General features: G+C 33.7%; 1 protein-coding gene across 3 annotated transcripts in view; it reads left to right on the top strand.

The window, feature by feature from the left end:
- Positions 1-19,209, top strand: part of G2E3 (G2/M-phase specific E3 ubiquitin protein ligase) — a 58,414-nt gene that overhangs the window by 29,724 nt on the left and 9,481 nt on the right. For all 3 annotated transcript variants that reach the window (XM_045569352.1, XM_045569371.1, XM_045569362.1), the window contains exons 5-13: positions 894-1,018; positions 2,046-2,211; positions 5,402-5,508; positions 6,145-6,261; positions 7,236-7,360; positions 7,444-7,573; positions 9,679-9,986; positions 14,440-14,621; positions 17,963-18,135. In XM_045569352.1, coding sequence (XP_045425308.1) covers positions 894-1,018; positions 2,046-2,211; positions 5,402-5,508; positions 6,145-6,261; positions 7,236-7,360; positions 7,444-7,573; positions 9,679-9,986; positions 14,440-14,621; positions 17,963-18,135 — 1,433 coding nt within the window. The remainder of the gene's footprint in view (positions 1-893; positions 1,019-2,045; positions 2,212-5,401; positions 5,509-6,144; positions 6,262-7,235; positions 7,361-7,443; positions 7,574-9,678; positions 9,987-14,439; positions 14,622-17,962; positions 18,136-19,209) is intronic.

Raw genomic sequence — 19,209 nt, 5'->3', positions numbered from 1 at the left:
CTTTGTCTCAAAAAAAAAAAGAAAGAAACAGCAACAGAAAGCTATTCTCTCATAATTCTGGAGGCCAGAGTTCTAAATCAAAGTTTCAAAAGGGCTGGTTCCTTCTGGAGCCTTTGAGTGAGAATCCATCCCGTGCCTCTCTCCTAGCTTTGGGTGGCTACTGACAACCTTTGACGTTCCTTGGCTTGTGGCAGCATAACTCTAATCTCTGTTTCCATCTTCACAGGCCTTCCTCTCTGTATGTCTGTGTCTTAAATCTCCCTCTCTTTTCTCTTATAAAGATACCAGTCACTTGATCCTAAATCCAGGATGATCTCATCACAAGATCCTTAATTTACATCTGCAAAGATCCTATTTCCAAATAAGTTCACATTCACAGGTACTAGGAGTTAAGACTTGAACATATCTTTTTGGGGACCACTGTTCAGTCCATTACATTTTATTTGATTAGGATAGAGTGATTTTTGCCAATTTTTTACAAATTTGTTTATAGTATTGTGTTTCTGTTCTTCTTGGTATTTCCTAATTTATATGCTTTCTCTTAGGATTTCAATGAGACTTTCATGTATAGCTTTCATGTATAGCTATTATGTTTATAAACCTTTCAGCTTAAAATATTTTAGCAGGTAGGAAGGAAAAGGAGCTTCTCTGTCTTATCCATGTTAGATTATCTTTTATCACAAATTGTTATGGGAGTGAATATTTGGTTATCTTTAGATTATTTCTGGGTACAACAGACTTTTAAGGAAATTTCTTTAATATTCTATTATCACAGCTGTTATATGATGAAAATAATTTTCAGACTCTCCACAGGAATATTCATTTATACCTTGATCATATTATAGTACTAAAGTTTATATATTGTGGCCCCTATTTTCATATTTTTTTCCTAGAAATGCTGTATTTGCAAGAAAACTGGTGCTTCAATTGGATGCGTTGCTCCCCGATGTAAACGAAGTTATCATTTCCCTTGCGGACTTCAGAGAGAATGTATTTTCCAGTTCACTGGCAATTTTGCGTGAGTTATTTAGCTGTTAAATATGAAAGGTGAACATTAAAGAACAGTGGGAAATGGATAATCCAATGATATAATTCACTTGTAAAGTTTCTTTGTAAAGCTGCACTGAGTTTGAAATCTGCATTGAGTATACATATCTATAAACATACTCATAAATAAATACACATCTATTTCCCCATCCCTTTATGGGGTCATTTCTGTCTGCCAAGTCTTGAGAATTGCCATGTCGAGAATGGGCCTAATGATTAATATTCACCTTTAGCTCTCAGGTCTAGGATATGATATGGAAATGTTAATTTATTCTTATTCAGTGAAAATTTCCACCTTACATAATTCTACATTTTTATGTCACTCTTTAGAATTATTGTTCACTTTTCTTTCACAAGGCTAGTAAGTATTTCTTACTGGATAAACTTGGTTGAGTCCAGAAAATAAGTGTTATGCCCTGGGATGTCCCTGAAAATATTGGCTTCCTAAATACAACTTTAAACATCAAGATTTTAAGAATTTTGGCATTTGATGTCGTAAGTGTTTTATTTCTTTTAGTCTTTGTGCTCTTGATGTATTTAATGGATTGTTACCATGTAAGAAAACTGCAATTGGATTAGGTAGATTAGGAATAGGTTATTATTTGCATTTTATGTGCTACTGGATTAAAATATTTTTAAAGTGTAACTTCCTGCCTCGTTTAATTTTATACAATGTTGACTATAATAGTACGTACTCAATTGGTAAGAACAATAGTGTGTATACTCCATTGCTAACAGTGTTACATAGGATTCTCAACTTAGTTAATGAACTTCTGTATGAGGTAAGTGTCACCACCAAAAAGTTTACATTTTGAAGGTCCAGCTCTCTTTGTTCATAGTTTGTGAGACTACTTTATAGTGCCAAGGCTCCAGTCTGTTGTAGGTTAATTATGAGACAGGTACAAATGAATTTTGTCTTATATATGTGAATTACAATGCTAGCCTAGTTTTGCCTTATAATTCATTAGGTATTGTTTTTAAATAATTTACATTTTTAGGTCATTTTGTTGGAACCATCGACCTGTTCAAATCATTACATCTAATAGTTATAGAGAATCCTTACCATGCACCATTTGCTTGGAATTTATTGAGCCTATTCCAACTTATAGCATATTACGAAGTCCTTGTTGTAAGAATGCTTGGTTTCATAGAGAGTGTTTACAGGTAAGATATGTTTTGTAAGCTTTCTCCGATCGATATAAACTTGTGGCTTGCTGATTTAAATTTTAAATTAGAATTGACATGTCTATATTAGCTCTTACTACTTGTAACTTTTTAAAACAGCTTTAAAGCATTTAATTTGAAGCATATTTTACATTTAAAATTTACCCTATTTAAGTGTACAATTAACATTTGAATAAATTAGACGCAACCTTTTAATGTATACTTATACTTATGAAATTTTGTTGTTTTCACCTAAAGATTTTGTTTATATTTCACAATGAGTAAAATGCAGATTTTTAATTCCTAAGTTCCATTTGCATATTTAAGCTGGAAAACCGGGATATGTGAAATGATAATAAGCTTGTTAGCAAGCTAAGATATTTAAATGTTAAGAAGCTTTTTTTTTAAACTATGATAAACGCTTCCTCATAACTTCTTGACAGGGAGTTGATTATTGTCAATGAATTAAAAGTATTGGTTCTTTGAGAGTCATCTTGTATATTAAACCCAATGGCTTCTTTTCAAGTAAATAGAATATGATTAAAAAAACCAACACTAAACAATTTAATAATTTTTAAATTCAGAAAATACTTGAAAAAATTTTTTAAGATGCCAGTTATTAATAACACCAAGTGTGTAATATGCATGTGTGAAAGCGCCAGCTAATAGACATACTAGAATGCCAAATAACAAAAGATTTACTTAAGTTTAATACTGTTTCTTAAAGCTTGGATTTTATTATTGCTTGGTAAAATGAAAAGTTGTTGGTCACAAATTATCCACAAACAAATTTTTAAAAGTTAAGAGATGTGAATTCTCATATTTCAATAAAGTCTTTAAAGTACTAACAGTAGTAAAAGTAGTAAAGCTTGACTGTTTACTTTCTATATTTTTGTATGGGCCTTGAAATTTTATACTTAGGGTTATTCAGTTAAAAGTGGCAGGATGAACCCTATTTTGTTGAGGAAATATTAGAAATTCTGTTAACTCTTATAAAGAAATGTTTATAAAAGGATGCCAGAGAGTGAAGTTAATAAACAACATCATGTAGTGTTATCCTTACCCATTGAGGAAGAGGTTCATATTATATGAGAATTTTTAAAAAGTAATTTGTCTTAATTAAAGGGTTGTGTTTGAATGAATGTAATTGCTGCCAAATGTGTGATCTTGTTAATTTTGTAACAGTATGTTATTTTTCAAGGCAAATAAGATTTGCCTCATTTATATGTTAATAATTAAGCAGAGAGAGGTTCTCATACTTGACCTAGTATTGTTAGGGCTTTTTGTAAACACTCTGAAACTATTAAGTTTTTAATTCTCTCATTAAAAAAGGAGAAATAATATTACTAACAAAAAAGTAGGTCTACGTTATGCAAATGTAATTTAAAATCACAGCCACATGGACACCTGTCTATGATATAAATACCAGTAAGCAGTTGTTACTTGATTAGAGCATACTAAGACAGCACACTAATTCTTGAGTCACTTTCTCTAATGGATCTCCAGTGGCTTTTCTACCCTGGTATCAGGGTTAACTGAAATAGTATAGTCTGCCCAGTCTAGATAGCTCCGTGTGGTTAAACGAATGTCATTATTTGTAACCACTACATGTGCTATACATTAGGATTCTGTGAGAAGAGACAAGAAATTAATTTCAAAGGAATTGGTAAAAACTTTCCAGTCTGTGTACCTAGAGAATTGTCACTATTATTGTTCAATTGGATTTCTCCATCATTGCTTTAGTCTTGTTAGTGTCTTCCATGTATCTTATGCTGTTTTTTTCCTCCATACGAGATACTTCCTTGTATTATATTCTGTGGTTAGTAAGATCTTGGCTTCTGTCTGCAATTGTTCAAAGATCCTTTAGGTTCAGAGATTTCAATAATTTGTTGCTTCCCTCCCATATGCTCTGTGAAGTCGGTAGAGTGCCACTTCCTAGGTGTCTGAACCCAGAATCATCTTTATTCACTTCTTTCTTCACCATCCATATGTCATTCCCCCTAGTGTATCAGGTATACCTAATAAATATATTTTATGTATCCTTTTTGTTGCAGTCCTACTCCCTTTGCTTTAACTTCGAACACTTTTTGGAAGGAGCCTACTAGTTGGTCTTTCTCTTGAGTGACTTATTTCCTATCAATTTATTCTTCACACTACTGGCTTTGACTTACCTGTTTATCCTCATTACTTAGTTCATTTTGGACAGAATATAATCTCTGAGTATATTATTAATTGTACTTTCCTGATCCTTATCTTGCCACTGAGACTTGATATATGTTTATACCTTATCCCTGGAATGTCTTTTGTCCTATTTTCCAGGCAAACCTTTATCTCTTCTTCCAAACTTAGCTTTGGCCTTACTATCCCTGTGACATATTTGTCAGTGTATACTTAGGTATTTCTTCCTCTTTCTTTCATGTATATACTTTAATAAAAACACACATGCTTTTACACAGTATTATAGCTGTATACCTATATGCCTACTTACTAGAATTCCTTGAAGTAGAATCTTAAGTCAATGTTTTTATTTTTGGCACATAACCAAATGTTATGTTTCTATTTTTGGTACATGGCATAGTGTTTGGCATCTGTAAAGGAGAGGTTAACTATTTTTAAGTGAATGTGTCCTTCTAGTTTTTATTGGGAACTGGCTACTCTTTCTGCCATGCTTGTAGTTTCCTGTTTTCTTCTGAGTACCTTCTGGTGCATCTGTATTTGTATTTGCTGTAGCAATAGATTTTATACTTCTACCCTTTTGGGAATAAAACTGACTTAGAGATTCAGTTAAAAACAGAACCAGGGATAATTTATATGTAAAACTTATTTAAACATCCTTCCTGGATGAAATAACTCAAGATTTTCACTGTTTTTCTTGCCCTGTGGAGGACAATACAATATTTAGGAATAGAAATGACACTAGGGCATAAGGTTAAGAAAAATATATGGGTAATGGAGGTACAGATAAGAGCCGTCTATTCAGTAGTTTGATTTTTTTTTTTTTTTTAACTATTGGGGGGAAAAAAGATCCCCAGATTTTAGCAGTGGGATAGCTTAGTTTGTAAGGACAAACTTTGAGCACCCATTAGCATATGAAAAGTGATAAATACGACATTTCCTGTTACCATAATATAATTCATAACCTGATAACAGACTTAATTGTTAACAATAGATTTTCTGTTTTCCACTGTAGGTTCAAGCAATAAATGCGGGAGTGTTCTTCTTTAGGTGTACAATATGCAACAATAGTGACATCTTTCAGAAAGAGATGTTGAGAATGGGGATTTATATTCCTGAAAAGTGAGTAACATTTAGCCTTTTTTAAAAAAAGGTATTTTAAATGTAGGATTTAATAGCAATGGAAATAATCATTTATGTCTGATTAAGTGATCATGGAAGTTAGCCATTTCAAGTGTTGAAATGTAAAGCCTCCTCCTTCTCCCTAGAGTGCCAGTTCTCAGAGAGCAGAGACTGTGACATAAATATCTCATTAGTTGGTTTAGAGTCTCTTAATAAGTACCTCAGCTGTGTCCAGTTTTAATTGGTTGATTTATGCACAATTATAATAGTCTTCAAAATGGTATGTATAAAGTATCTAAGAATCAAGATGTAGTTTAAAGTGTATGAGAAGAATTTTCTTAGTGCTTAAAGATAAGGAATTCAGAAATAATGATAGTAAATTTGAAATTAAAAATTAGAAATAAAAATATCAGGGAAAATGTGTTTTAGAAAATTTCTGGTTAATTTCTCATTTAGCATTTGAAAGTTTACTGTGAGACTAATTAACTATAGGGTAAGATGACACTAATGGATTTATATCTTGATGAGAATGATCCTAAAAAGGACAAGTTTTATCCCTGTTGCTAAGATTCATTACTGATCCTTTTATGTAACATTATAGGTTAAAGTATATTTTGTATGTTGCTTCTTTTACAGAGATGCATCTTGGGAATTAGAGGAAAATGCTTATCAAGAGCTTCTGCAGCGCTATGAGCATTGTGATGTCCGAAGGTGTCGTTGCAAAGAAGGGCGAGACTATAATGTACCTGATAGGTATTTCTAGAAATTCAGTTGTGCTTACTGGTTCCTATTTAAACTGTCAGCTGAGAAAGTAGGTTTTCTAGTTAGTGAAATGTAGTTTTTACTCTTAGGATGTTTGAAGTTTTAACTTCTCTACCTTCTAAAATTGTAAGGCTTAAACTTTTAATGTAGAGAGTGAGAACTGGGCCTGGTGCACAATAAGCACTCGTGTTAGCTGCTTTCTTCCTTCTCATTATCAGTGGGCAGAACTATCTAGGGGAGTGGGGAAGACACACACATAGAGGACACACACCAACACACCCATACCCACACAGAGGGATGATACACGCACATCTGTGTGGTGAGGAGGGTATCTGGATACCTCTCTTGCCACCCACACTTCCATGCACTTAGGGAGCTATAAACATTTCTATACAAAGAGGATGTACTCATACTCACACAAAGAGGACAGAGCCCCACACCACAACCCACACCCATACCCATATAAAAAATAGGAATATGGACTGTCATATATCACATAACACAGTGGGGAAACATGGAAGGGGGAACAGGTGACAAAGAATATGAATATGAGCCATGTAGGAAGTCTGGATCCTGTTCAGCTACACAATACCTGAGGTGTCTGAACAAGTTTATTTTAGTAAATATTCCTCACATTGAAATTTACCGAAAGCTTCTTCCGTATCAGACATGTCGACACAGCAATATCCTTACAAGCATAGATATCTCCAAGTAGAAAGGAAAATTTTTTTCTCCCTTTTAATCATTCTTTCTGATGTTTTGTATCCTTTGTGTACGTGCTTGTGGGTGTATATGGTGGTATTATTAGTTTAGGTTTTTACATCAAGTTAGAGTATATTTAGAGAAGCAGATAATCTGGTTAATTTCCTTTGGTAAAAGGATTGGTTGTGTGTGTGTAGCAGAGGTGGTGTTTGAAACTAGACTAATACCAAAATGTAAACATCTACTTTTCTTTATGTCCTCAGCAAATGGGAAATAAAGCGTTGTCAGTGTTGTGGTTCTAGTGGAACACATTTAGCCTGTTCCTCGCTACAATCATGGGAACAAAATTGGGAGTGTTTGGAATGTAGAAGTATTATCTACAATTCAGGTAATACTTTGTAATTTTGAATAAAGGTGTTTATTTACATTTTTTAACTGTATTTCTATTAACATTAGAATTTAAATCTGTAGGAGATTTCCAAAAAGCCAAAAAACATGCATTACCCAACTCTAATGTAGGAATTTCTGATTGTTTATTGGAAGAGTCATCACCTAAATTACCCAGACAGTCACCTGGAACCCAGAGTAAAGATCTACTAAGGTGTGTATTTTGAATTGGAGAAAAACATAAAAATCTATTTGGAAAAAATTATGACAGGAAATGCTGTATACACTTAGAATATTAACTGATCATACAGTAGTCTAAAAGAGTGTTTTTCAAAATGTGGGACTCAACATTTGATCATGAAATTATTGCAACCAGCATTAAAAAAACAATATGAAATGGGATAGAATAGAATACAAAATATCAGATTGTATTGAGTGTTGGAAGAATGTATGGTAAATCTTATTGTGTACTGAGTTGTGATGTAAAATTTGTTATTAAAGATAATTTTCAAGATAGTTTGAAAAACAGTGATCTGAAAATATGCTCAGAATGTTATTTGATTATAGGGTAAGACAGAAAATTAAAATATCAAGCATACCGTATCACTTTGTTGTAGGAATGGAATCCTGGTTAATATAGAGATGGTTTATTTTTTGATGTTATTTAATCATTGTTTGCTTAATGTATTTATTGGCACTGTCAGCTCTTCCCTTTAGAAAGTTTAAGGTATATTTATAAGTATTATCACATTAGTTATTAACTATCTCCATAAGATAGAAAAATAAATAACTTTCAAAATCATAAACATTTAAACAAGACTGGAGTTCTATCTTTATAACGTGTCAGATATTTGTTCTATTTTACTTAGGATTTTTAAATTTATGTAGCTTTACAAAAGCATTGTTAGAGCCTTGCTTTACCCAATAGGGCAAAAGTAGATTCTAGTAGAATTATTAGCTAAGCATGTTAAAGTACTTGCTTGTCCAAAATAGTTTCACATTTAAAAACTTAGAAGATGGAAAAGAGAAATTTTGTGAAAATATTTGATAACTGGATTTGCAGACAGGTGGATATTAAGTACTCTTCAAAAAGTAAAAAATTGCAGTTTTAATGTGCCATTTGTGTGTAACTGAAAAAATCTGTTATAAATATTGTTATAATACTTTTAGTGTCAAAAAGGTGTGTGCATTATTTTTAAATAATTTTAATAGTTGGGGTTCCAAAGATGTTACAGCAGGGAAGCATGACTCCTTGCTCCTGCTTTAATATGCAGTCAAATTCTAGAAGAATAGCATCAGCATTTCCACTTATCCAGGCAGGAGCAAGGAATCAACCTCCTATAACAAGTTGTATTTTCTGAAGAATTATCTTATCTCCAAAGGACTTTGGTTTTTATTGAACTTGGATTAATGAAGAGAGGATTGTATGAATACAGAAAAAGCATAAGCCTGGCTTCCTCTGAGGCATTATAATGTCTTGAAATGTGACAAATCATACTTGGTATAGAAAGATGATCTGTGAGCATTGCCTAAAATGAGATTATTTTGAGTACATTAATTCCAATTACAGATGGAGAAACTAAGGCAGGGAGTGTTTTGTTTTGTTTTGTATGTTTGTTTTTGAGCTAGTCCATACAATCAGCTGGATTGTTAAAACATAGATTGCTGGGCCTTATGCCCAGAGATTGTGATTCTGTAGATGTGCTGTGGGGCTTAATAATTTGCATTTCTAACAAGTTCCCAGGTGATGCTGCTGCTGCTGGTCTGGGACCACACTTTGAGACTTACTGGTCTAGACTAAAAGGTACTATTTAAGGGATTGTGAATTTGTTTAAAATATGAGCCCTACTGTTAATTATAACTTTATGATTAAAAATACATCGTGTAATCTCTCTTTCTCATATAGTAAGCAGCGATTACATTTGCTTTTTTAAAAAAGGATATAGTGAGGTATGAAATAAGCTAAAAGTAAGCAAGTTTATGTTTTAGTTGTTGGCCAGGAAGGTGAGAGTTTGAACTTCTGATTCTTAAACCTGAATCCACTGATTGGTCAAATTTGAGATGATCATCTGACAAGATTCTTATAAATGATTCTAATTTGGTAGAAGATTGGGGTAAGGAATTACGAATTTAAAACTCAGGTTGTCAAATAAAGGTTTTTGGTTCCAGTAGCAACCATTGTTTTGCTTTTGGGTGGAAGTTGGGGAAGAATATCCTTTTAATCTTTTTCTTTTTTCTTCTTTTTTATTGGTTACATAACTGCTATTTTGCAAAGTGCTTTAAAGTACTTACCTCTGTGTTTAAATTCATGTTTTATAGGCAAGGCAGCAAATTTAGAAGAGACATTTCGACTATACTGATAGAGTTAGGATTCCAAATTAAAAAAAAAACTAAAAGATTGTATATCAACAAAGCCAATATCTGGAATAGTGCCTTAGATGGATTCAGAAATCAAAACTTTAATCCTTCATATGCGATTGAAGTAGCATATGTTAATGAAAATGATAACTTTGGAAGAGAGCATCCTGGATCAAAGCAAGAATTTCTAAGTCTCTTAATGCAACATCTTGAGAACTCATCATTGTTTGAAGGGTCCTTGTCAAAGAACTTATCTCTAAATTCTCAAGGTAATGATTTTATATATTCTTGGTATACTATCACTTGTATAAAAGAAGAAATAGCTGGTTAGAATTGATATTCAATACCTGTGGTCTAAATATATAATTCACTTTGTTAATAAACAACTGATAGAATCACAGGAAAAGGGGGCAGGGAGTGATATTTTAAAAAGTAAATTTTATGGTGAAACAATTTTTAAGAATACCTATACTTTCTTTCTAGCACTATCTCCCTTAAAGTGATTCCATAATTAAGTGTAACTTGGACTTACTTTGTATTCACTCTAATTTCACTTGAATAAACTAGCCAAATGGAGGGGATTATTTGAACTCTTTTGTGTTCCTATATTTGGAATTTGCAGTTGGCTTTTTTTTTTTAACAACATAGGATTTTTATATTCTGGTCCACATGTCAATGTACTTTTGTTTGTAAGAATTTTTTTTACACAATTATGTATATAATACTTTTCTGTCTTTACTATTGGTAAGGATTTAATGTAATTAAACCAGACATCTCAAAACAGTGGGTAATTCTAGCATTCTCTTTTAGGAGCTTTTATACCATTTTTATTACAATAGGAAATTTGAAAGAGAATGAGAAGACGTTTCATTCCTTTTGAATTTCCTCCTATATTTTCTCCAGAAGTTCCTCACCATTACCTAAAGTTTTATTTTTACTATATACAGTTCGTACTGTTTAATTCTAAATTCCTTTAAAGAAAAAAAACCTAGTAATCAGTATTGTTAACTCAAGGCAGCTTTGGTACAGTGGAGAATATATGAATTTAAGTCACAAAATCTGAATTCAAGTTTATACACATCTACTTCAGTAGCTTTATTTTCTTCTCCCCCCTACCCCTCCCACTGCTCTCCTGTGCAAACTTTTAACTACTTCCTGGACATCTTCTAAATCTTCTTTTGTCTCCTAGCAATTACCTGAGCTCCCCAGAGCGCCCAAACTAGTAGCTCTGGCAGTTTGACAGATTCATAACTTACCACCTCATCTTTTCCCCCTGCCTCTTTCTCAGTCTCCATCTCTAATCAGTCACCACGTTAATCACTTCCCTGTTGAGACCCACTTTCCCATCAATGCTCCCCACTCAGCTCCACACCACTGCCCTGCCCAGACCTTCCTCATGCCATTCCTGGATGTCTCTCCTCACAGCCTCTGCCCTACCTACCCTGCACACAGGGACCAGATGAGCCTCCTAAGCAGCGGTTAATCACATTATTCCTTTCACTGAAGACTTCCAGTTCTCTATTGCTACTAAGGCTCCTTAGCATGGACTGCTTTCAGGGCCCCAGCATTTATCTCTAGATTTACTTTCAATTCTTCTTCTTCTTGAGCTCTTTAGGCCAGGCTAGTTTACTCACTCTCCCACAAACATGCCACACATTTTCCCACCTTGAACTTTTCCACAATAACATTAGGTCCCTATTGGTGACTCTTCTAAATTTTACTATTTCAAAACTAAGCTCCCAGCCATCTCTGTGATGTTATCCCTAAATACATCAGCTGATTTCTCCAATTTTGAGTGTATAAATGTTTGTTGATTTTACATGATGAGATGTGGTGCCTTCTCTAGCAAGCAGATCATAGGACAGCTTCCCTCAGAGTCATGCATTTCCCCAAAGAGAATGTTGTCTATCCCTCAGCCTACTGTTGTGAGCAACCAAAAGTTGTCTTCCTAACCCTCTCATGGTAGTCCCTGCCCCATCCCCCTCACAGGGGTATTTAAAGTGAATATGAAAATACTTCATATACTGTTGCAGTTTATGTTAGGGATGAGCATTAAACAGGAATAAAGATAGGAAAATTGAATCAATTGCAGACCCTTGGCCTGGCACAGTCCTAATCCCAGCACTTTGGGAGGCCAGAAGGATCATTTGAGGCCAGGAGTTTGAGACCAGCATGGGCAACATAGCAAGACCCAGTCTCTACCAAAAATTAAAAAATTAGCTAGGCACACTACTGTACTCCAGCCTAGGCTATAGAGCAAAACCCAGTCTCTAAAAAAATAAAAAATTGCAGATCCTTAAATTTTAACTTTCTTAAATGATTAAATGTTTTTCTTCAAAACTTTCCTACATTTCATACCTAAAATGACTTTAAAAGTAAATATATGTTTTAAATAAATAATTATTCTTTTTGCCATCATAGATGCATGCATTTAAAAAAAAAAAACACTTCCTTGTCCTTTGCCTCCTACTTGTTGAGGCACCTTTGACCTCTGGTTGGCTTTTTGATTTGTTTCTTTTTTGGTTTTTTACTTTTTAGGGTGGTGGTAATATAGAAAAGTCCTTTTGCTGGCTGTTGCATAAGCACCCCTCCTCAACATGAGCATGATTTGCTGGAATCACTTTGTTATTTCTAGACAAAATGTTATTAACACGTCCCTGATTTAAAGCAAATACTGCTATCCTTAGCTGGGAAATGTATATACATACAAGAGATTGTGGCTAGTACGATCATGAAAGTCCCCAAGAGGCCCGAGTTTCCTCTTGCCCACTGACTGCCTGCGAGACTATTCCCCTCAGGCACCAGGGCCACAGTTTCCTTATGAAGCAGGTGATCCTTAAGGAATTTTTCAGTTCTAGAAAGTTCTGTCTAGTTCTGAAAAACGGACTGGCTATAAAAATGCTTTGTCACTTTTTTCTAAAAATATTCACCTTTTTCTAAAAACATTCACCTTTTTCCAAAAATACTTATGGGGGAGAAAAATCAGAATGGATTCAATCAATTACACTAAATCTGTCAGCTCCAAGGGAACAAATAACCCAAGTAGGTGAATGAGTTAAAAAAATTTTTTTTGCAAGCCAGAACAAATCCATAAAAGGATCAGTCTTCCAATAATCCCGACAGGAAGGCAGCGCGGGATTCTTGTGCCCGTTATACAAATGAGAAAACTGAGGTTCAGAAAGTTTAAATGGCTTGCCTCTTGGTAATCGGCCAGTAATCTCAGTAATTTTAGTAATCTTGGTAATAGTCCAATCATCACCCAATCATCACCGCCCTAACTTCACCTCACCTCCCGGTGCTGCCCTAGAGTCCCTTCAGAGGTGGCCATCCCCTGTCAGTCCAGCTCCAGAAGGCCGGGCGGGTAAGGTTGCTCCTACATTCTTAACTACTTATGCTCTCTGGATCTCAGTTTCTTCATCTATAAAGTGTGGCTACCAATATGTAGATTATAAGGTTATTGTTGAAGAGATTTTATTGTAAGTTCAGATATTAATGTTACTTATTGACAAATCACTTTCAAAAATTAATAGAAAAAATGAAAGAAAAATTTATATGATTGTCTTTTTGGCACATCAAAGTTGCTAAAACTTTTTAAATGATAATTTAAAAAATATGTAAAGCTGTGAGAATATGGTAAAATAGCATATACTGTTGGGAGTAAATTTGTGCCTTTTGGGAAAATGATTTAGCAATATAGATCAAGAACCTTAAAAATGTTTATGTCCTTTTATCCATTAATTATGTAGGAAATCTATCCTAATTAAATAATCAAATATATATAAATGAGAATATGTAAACAGATGTTGATTGTAACATTATCTCATATAATTGAAAATGTCACTTAGCCAGCATAGCCAGGTATAGGGGGATGGTTTGCCTAATAGTATATCTCTAAGTTAGTATCGATGAATTCATTAACTGTAGATTTGAGTAATATTTTGAATAGTATAAGAAAAAGTTTACAATATAGTAAGTGGAAAAAAGCAGAAGTCAAGTTACTTATATGCACATTTATATACACATACTGATACAATCATGCATCCCTTAACGGTGTGGATACGTTCTGAGAAATGAGTCATGAGGCAATTTGATCATTGTGCAAAGATGTGCTTACACAAACCCAGATGGTGTACCCTACTACACACCTAGGCTCTGTGGTATAGCCTATTGCTCCCAGGCTACAAATCTGTATACCATGTTACTACACTGAATACTATAGGCAATTGTAACATAATAGGAAGTATTTGTGTACCTCAACATAGAAAAAATAATGCATAGCACTATGATATTATGATGGTTGTGATATCACTTGCTAGGTGATATGAATTTTTCAGCTTCATTATAATCTTAGGGACTACCTTTGTATATTCAGTCTGGTCCTTCATTGGCCAAAATGTCATTATATAATACATGTCTGTATACAAAGTGCTTACAATAGTTATGGTATTAGGATTATAGGTGTTCTGTTTTATTTTGTTGTAAGATTTTCTGTATTAAATTTTTCTATAATAGGTTATTACTTTATATTCAGAAAAAAATATATTTTTGTATATTTTAGATGAGGTCTATATTTTCTATTTGATAGTAGCTGCTAAGAATTGTTATTTTATATTTAATGCTAGATTTTTTGATTAATTTTTTACATATGTATTCAGTAAAAATGATGGTTATCTTATAATAATAAAAGAAGTGTATTCGATGTATTTTCATCTGTATTTACAGCTCTGAAAGAGAATCTTTACTATGAAGCTGGCAAAATGCTTGCCATTTCTTTGGTTCATGGTGGTCCTTCACCTGGTTTCTTTTCTAAAACGTTGTTTAACTGCCTTGTTTATGGACCAGAAAATACCGAACCAATTTTAGACGATGTTTCAGACTTTGATGTGGCACAGATTATAATCAGGGTAAGAAATGTACCTGTTTATTGAAATGTAGACTACATTCTAGGTATATTTTAATATAAATGATCTGCAATAGAATAATAATACTCTCTGTAGAGTAAAGGTTGTCAACATACAGTATTTCTGTTTATTAGTAGAGTTCAAAACTAGTTAAGAGAGAGACATAAAAGTCAGAGACTAACGTGCCAAGTTTAACGTTGGTAAAACCAGTTGGATAAGGTGACTTAGATTTATGATCAAAATGGCTTGCTAACACTCCTCAGAACTAGATGGATTTATCTACCTTGCCAGAGGCAATATGAGACAGGTTCCTTATTGGATGTTAGAAAGTAGATAAAAGTGCACTTTCTTGCAGTCAGGTGGATCTGAAGAGTGGAAGGATTTGTTTGGATCATCAGTCAGAATATTTATCTTTCCTCCTATAGGGAGATATTAGTGATCAGTGGAAAGTCCAGGCTGAGTTTCTTCCATGTGGAAACAAGTAGGGGGGGACTCAATGCTCCCACCTAAAAATAGTTACCATTTATTGAGCACTTATACCTGACCCCGTACTATACATGTCACATGTACATTTATTGTAATGCTCTAGGAGATAAGTATTGCCTGTATGTTACTGATTCAGAAACTAATTGAGGCAATGGAAGCCATTTAGCTTTTCCTCCTTAACCTTGTTTCTGCTTAAGCATATTCTGTCTATTGTCTCAATAGGTAGTATGGTTTATTGACTAAAAGCATAGGCTCAGAAGTCAGATTTTAGTTTGAATGCCAACTCTAATAACTGCTATATGCTGTGTGACTTTGGGCATGTTAGTTAATCTTATTAGATCTCAGTTTCTAAACCACAAAGCAAGCATTATTGAGGTGTGAATTGTTATAACAATTCTGTTTATTTGCCCCAAGACTGTTCATTCTAAAATCATATTTTAAATTGACCCAACTCTTTATTTTCCCTTTTGTCCTCTTTGCCAAAAAAAGTACTTTAACTCCATTGTCTCCACTTCCAATTTCCTATTTATTTCTTAACTTCTTATAATCTTCTGTTCCCACCACCGCTCTCTCAGGTTAGCTAGTTCAGAGCTTGTATCTAGGGATCTACGTATCCAAAGATATTTCTTTTCTAATTTTTCATCTTCTCTGACTTCTGTGATTACTACCTTCTTAGAATTCCTCTCTACATTTTATTTAATATTGTACTCCCTCCTACTTTTGGCTACTATTTACTGTTTTGTTTAATACTACTTCTTATCCCTGAAACTTTGGCATTTTTCAGTGTTGTCTTAACAATCCTCATTCTATATCCTTTGGGAAGCTTTTATCTCCCATAGCCCTTCTTGAATGATTTATAGACATATATTTTTGAGTCCCCAGACTTTTATGCAGGTAAGATATGGGTCTTGCTCTGGCCAAAGTGGAAAAAGTTTTAAAAAAAAAAGAAGAAAAAAAAAAAAAAGATCTGGGTCTTACTAGCACATTGAGACTAATATGTTTAAGACAAAAGCAATTTTTTCCCCAGGTTTTTTTTTTTTTTTTTTTTTGCCTGTTTGCTTGTTTCCAAGCCATCCTGGATAAAGAATCATTTTTATTCTTCCATTTTCCAGTTGGATGTCAAGTTGGCTGTCTCTAAGAGTGGCTTATCTTCAATCTTTCCTTCTTAATTCTAGTGTGCCTGCTATACCAAACTCGAATTTTATCTCGGCTTAACAATTAGGACGTTATTCTATTAATAATATTCTTACTGAAGAATATTCTTCCAAAAGTGCAGTTTTGACCATGTTGCTTTCTTCCTTGGGAATCCTCAATGGCTTCTCATCTCATTGCCTATTAAACAAATTTAAGCTCTTCATCAGAGCATTTAGTACCTCTGACTCTCTTCATGGTTTTGTCTACTCCAGTCTCTGTACTTCCTATCCACTGTTTGTTCATTCATTTAATCAACAAATAGTATGTACCCCATATGTTTTATCAGTGAAGATGGAATAGTGAAACAAAGACCCTAATTTCTTAGAATTTACATTTTAGAGGGAACACAGAAGATAAATAAATATAACGTACTATCTTGTAGAACAATGTATTATAAAGATAAACATAACAATAAAAGAAAGGAGATCGATAGTGGTTGGGGTTTATATAAGTTAGGGGTTAAGCTATGCTTCTGTATCAAGTAGACCCAAAAAGTGGCTCAAAAAAGGCAGATGTTTATTGCTCTCTAAAATCTGTCGTATAGATTTTAGGGTAGGTGGCAAATTATGGCCAAAGTCTGGCCTCTTTTTAAAATGGTTTATTGGAACACAGTCATGCCTATTTATTATGTGTCTGTCTGACTGCTTTCACACTACAGTGGCAGAGTTGAGTAAGTGTGACAGAAACCAGATGGTTCAAAAAGCATAAAATACTATATGGCCCTTTACAGAAATGGTCCCTATTTTAAAAATACAGTTGTGATGTACAAAATCATCTAAGGAATGGGTTCCTTCCTCTCATTGTTGTGTAATCATTTAGGATATTGTCTTCATCCACATGGTTGATTCTTGCTCTTAAGGGAGAAAGTGGAAGTACAGATCAGGGAAATTTGAGACATTGCTTCTATTTACATCCCATTGAATGGATGTTAGTCCCATAGCCACACTTAGCTGCAGGAAGATTGGCAGTGTACTCAGGGTTTTGGGGGATGGGGCAATGTATTGGTTTGATACCCAACTATTGTTAGTCTGACAGAGTGTAAAGATAGTATTTTGAACAGAGTAGTCATGAAAAACTTCTGAGATTTCGGCAGAGATTTGAAATGAATGAGGGAATCATGTAAATCTCTGTGAGAAGAATGTTTTGGGAAAAAAATAGCAAGTAAATTTTCTATTAATAGATTATTGATTGCCTCCTATTTCTACCTTTCTCCCTCTGGAACTTTCTTTAAGAGCTAACCTATATGAAAGTGTCTGGCATATAAATGGTCAAGTATTTCTTTGTTTATGCTATTTACTGAAATATTCTTTTGATAAAATTCTGTCCATCTTTTAATTCTCAGCTGTTACTCTTTCTCTTTCATGAAATCTCAGGTCATCTGCCTTGCCTCTCTAGTGCTATATAACTTTTCTGTCAGTTGTTTCCTTTTATATAAATAATGTCCTGTAATAAAGCGGCATTATGCTCTAGATTTCCTGAAGGCAGAAATATACAATATTTGTTGAACTGTATTGTCAGATAATCTAGAAAAATATTTCTTGGTATTCTTTCACTCCACCCTGATGTGCTCAGAAATTGAATATAAAATAATACATGTCATATGAAATGTAAATGTCACTCACAAGTAAGTGATTAAAGTGGGTATATTTTCTCCTTCATTACAGATAAATACTGCAACAAATATGGCTGACTTAAAGTCAGTAATAAATGAATGCTATAACTACCTAGAGTTTATTGGATGTCTCAGACTTACAACAACATTAAGTGATAAACCTATGTTGGTAAAAGACATACTTGTATACCATGTAATTAAGAGAGTCCAAGCACCCTTTGAAAGGTAAGTTGTTTATGTGTGAAAGATTCACTCAAATTACATGTTTAAAGTGCTTAATTGTCTTATAATGTGAGGTATATTTGGTAATAAATATAAATGTTTATCTCAGGAAAAAATTTAAATGCTACTTAAAATTAGTACTTTAAAATAAACCTCTTTAGGATGATTACTATTCTGAACATTCTATACAGAATTGCATAAATGTGTGATGCTTTCATAGAAGTAATAATTACATCAATTTATAATTATTTTTCTAAAAATATTATTTTAAAAACTCTTACCACGTGAGCCAACTATTCTATCTCTGTTCATTCATTTAATAACTATTGAACAGTTGTCATCTGCTGGATAATGTAAATACTGACCATTCTTTGACAAGGTAGATGTGATTGTTCTTCTTCTTTAGTTTAGAACACTGGTCTTCAAACTTTTTGTGCCAATATCCTTTAAGTTTGACAACTTAAAAGTATTACCTCACACTCTTCCTTTTTTTTTTTGAGACACTGTCTGACTCTGTTCTAGAATGAAGTGGCATCATCATAGCTCACTGCAGCCACAGACTCCTGGGCTCAAAGCCATCCTTCTGCCTATACAATCACCACCCAGATCTAATAATTATTAACCTGTGCCAGTCTTGTTCATCTATTCCTTACCCTTGTTATTGACTCCAGGATTATTTTCAAGCAAATACCAGATACCATATCATCTCGAACATGATTAATTCAATTTTATTAGAAAGACTTTACTGTTATTAACCCACAGATTTAAATATACTTGATGTGTTTAAAACCATTATAGTTATTATTCTTACTAAAATTTATATTGTCTTTTTGGCCAATATAAGCCTCTTTATGTTTCTTTTGATGTGAACCTTAATGATCTTTGAGAGCTTTCTTGCTATATGATATGACAAGGTGTTTCAGACTCATTTTATACATTCTGGTCAAAGGAACCCCTTTTTTTTATGGGAAGTGGTATCCACACTCTGGATGTTAGGGGTGCTCATTTTTGCCAGGTTGATCATTGTATCTATTCCTTTTCAGTGGACCCAACCTAGAAAATGTAGGGTTTTTGCTT

The sequence above is a fragment of the Lemur catta genome, chromosome 1 (genome assembly GCF_020740605.2).
Source record: "Lemur catta isolate mLemCat1 chromosome 1, mLemCat1.pri, whole genome shotgun sequence".
In the NCBI taxonomy this organism is placed as follows: domain Eukaryota; kingdom Metazoa; phylum Chordata; class Mammalia; order Primates; family Lemuridae; genus Lemur; species Lemur catta.
The sequence above is the reverse complement of the archived record's forward strand: the minus strand, read 5'-3'. Positions and strand labels throughout refer to the sequence as shown.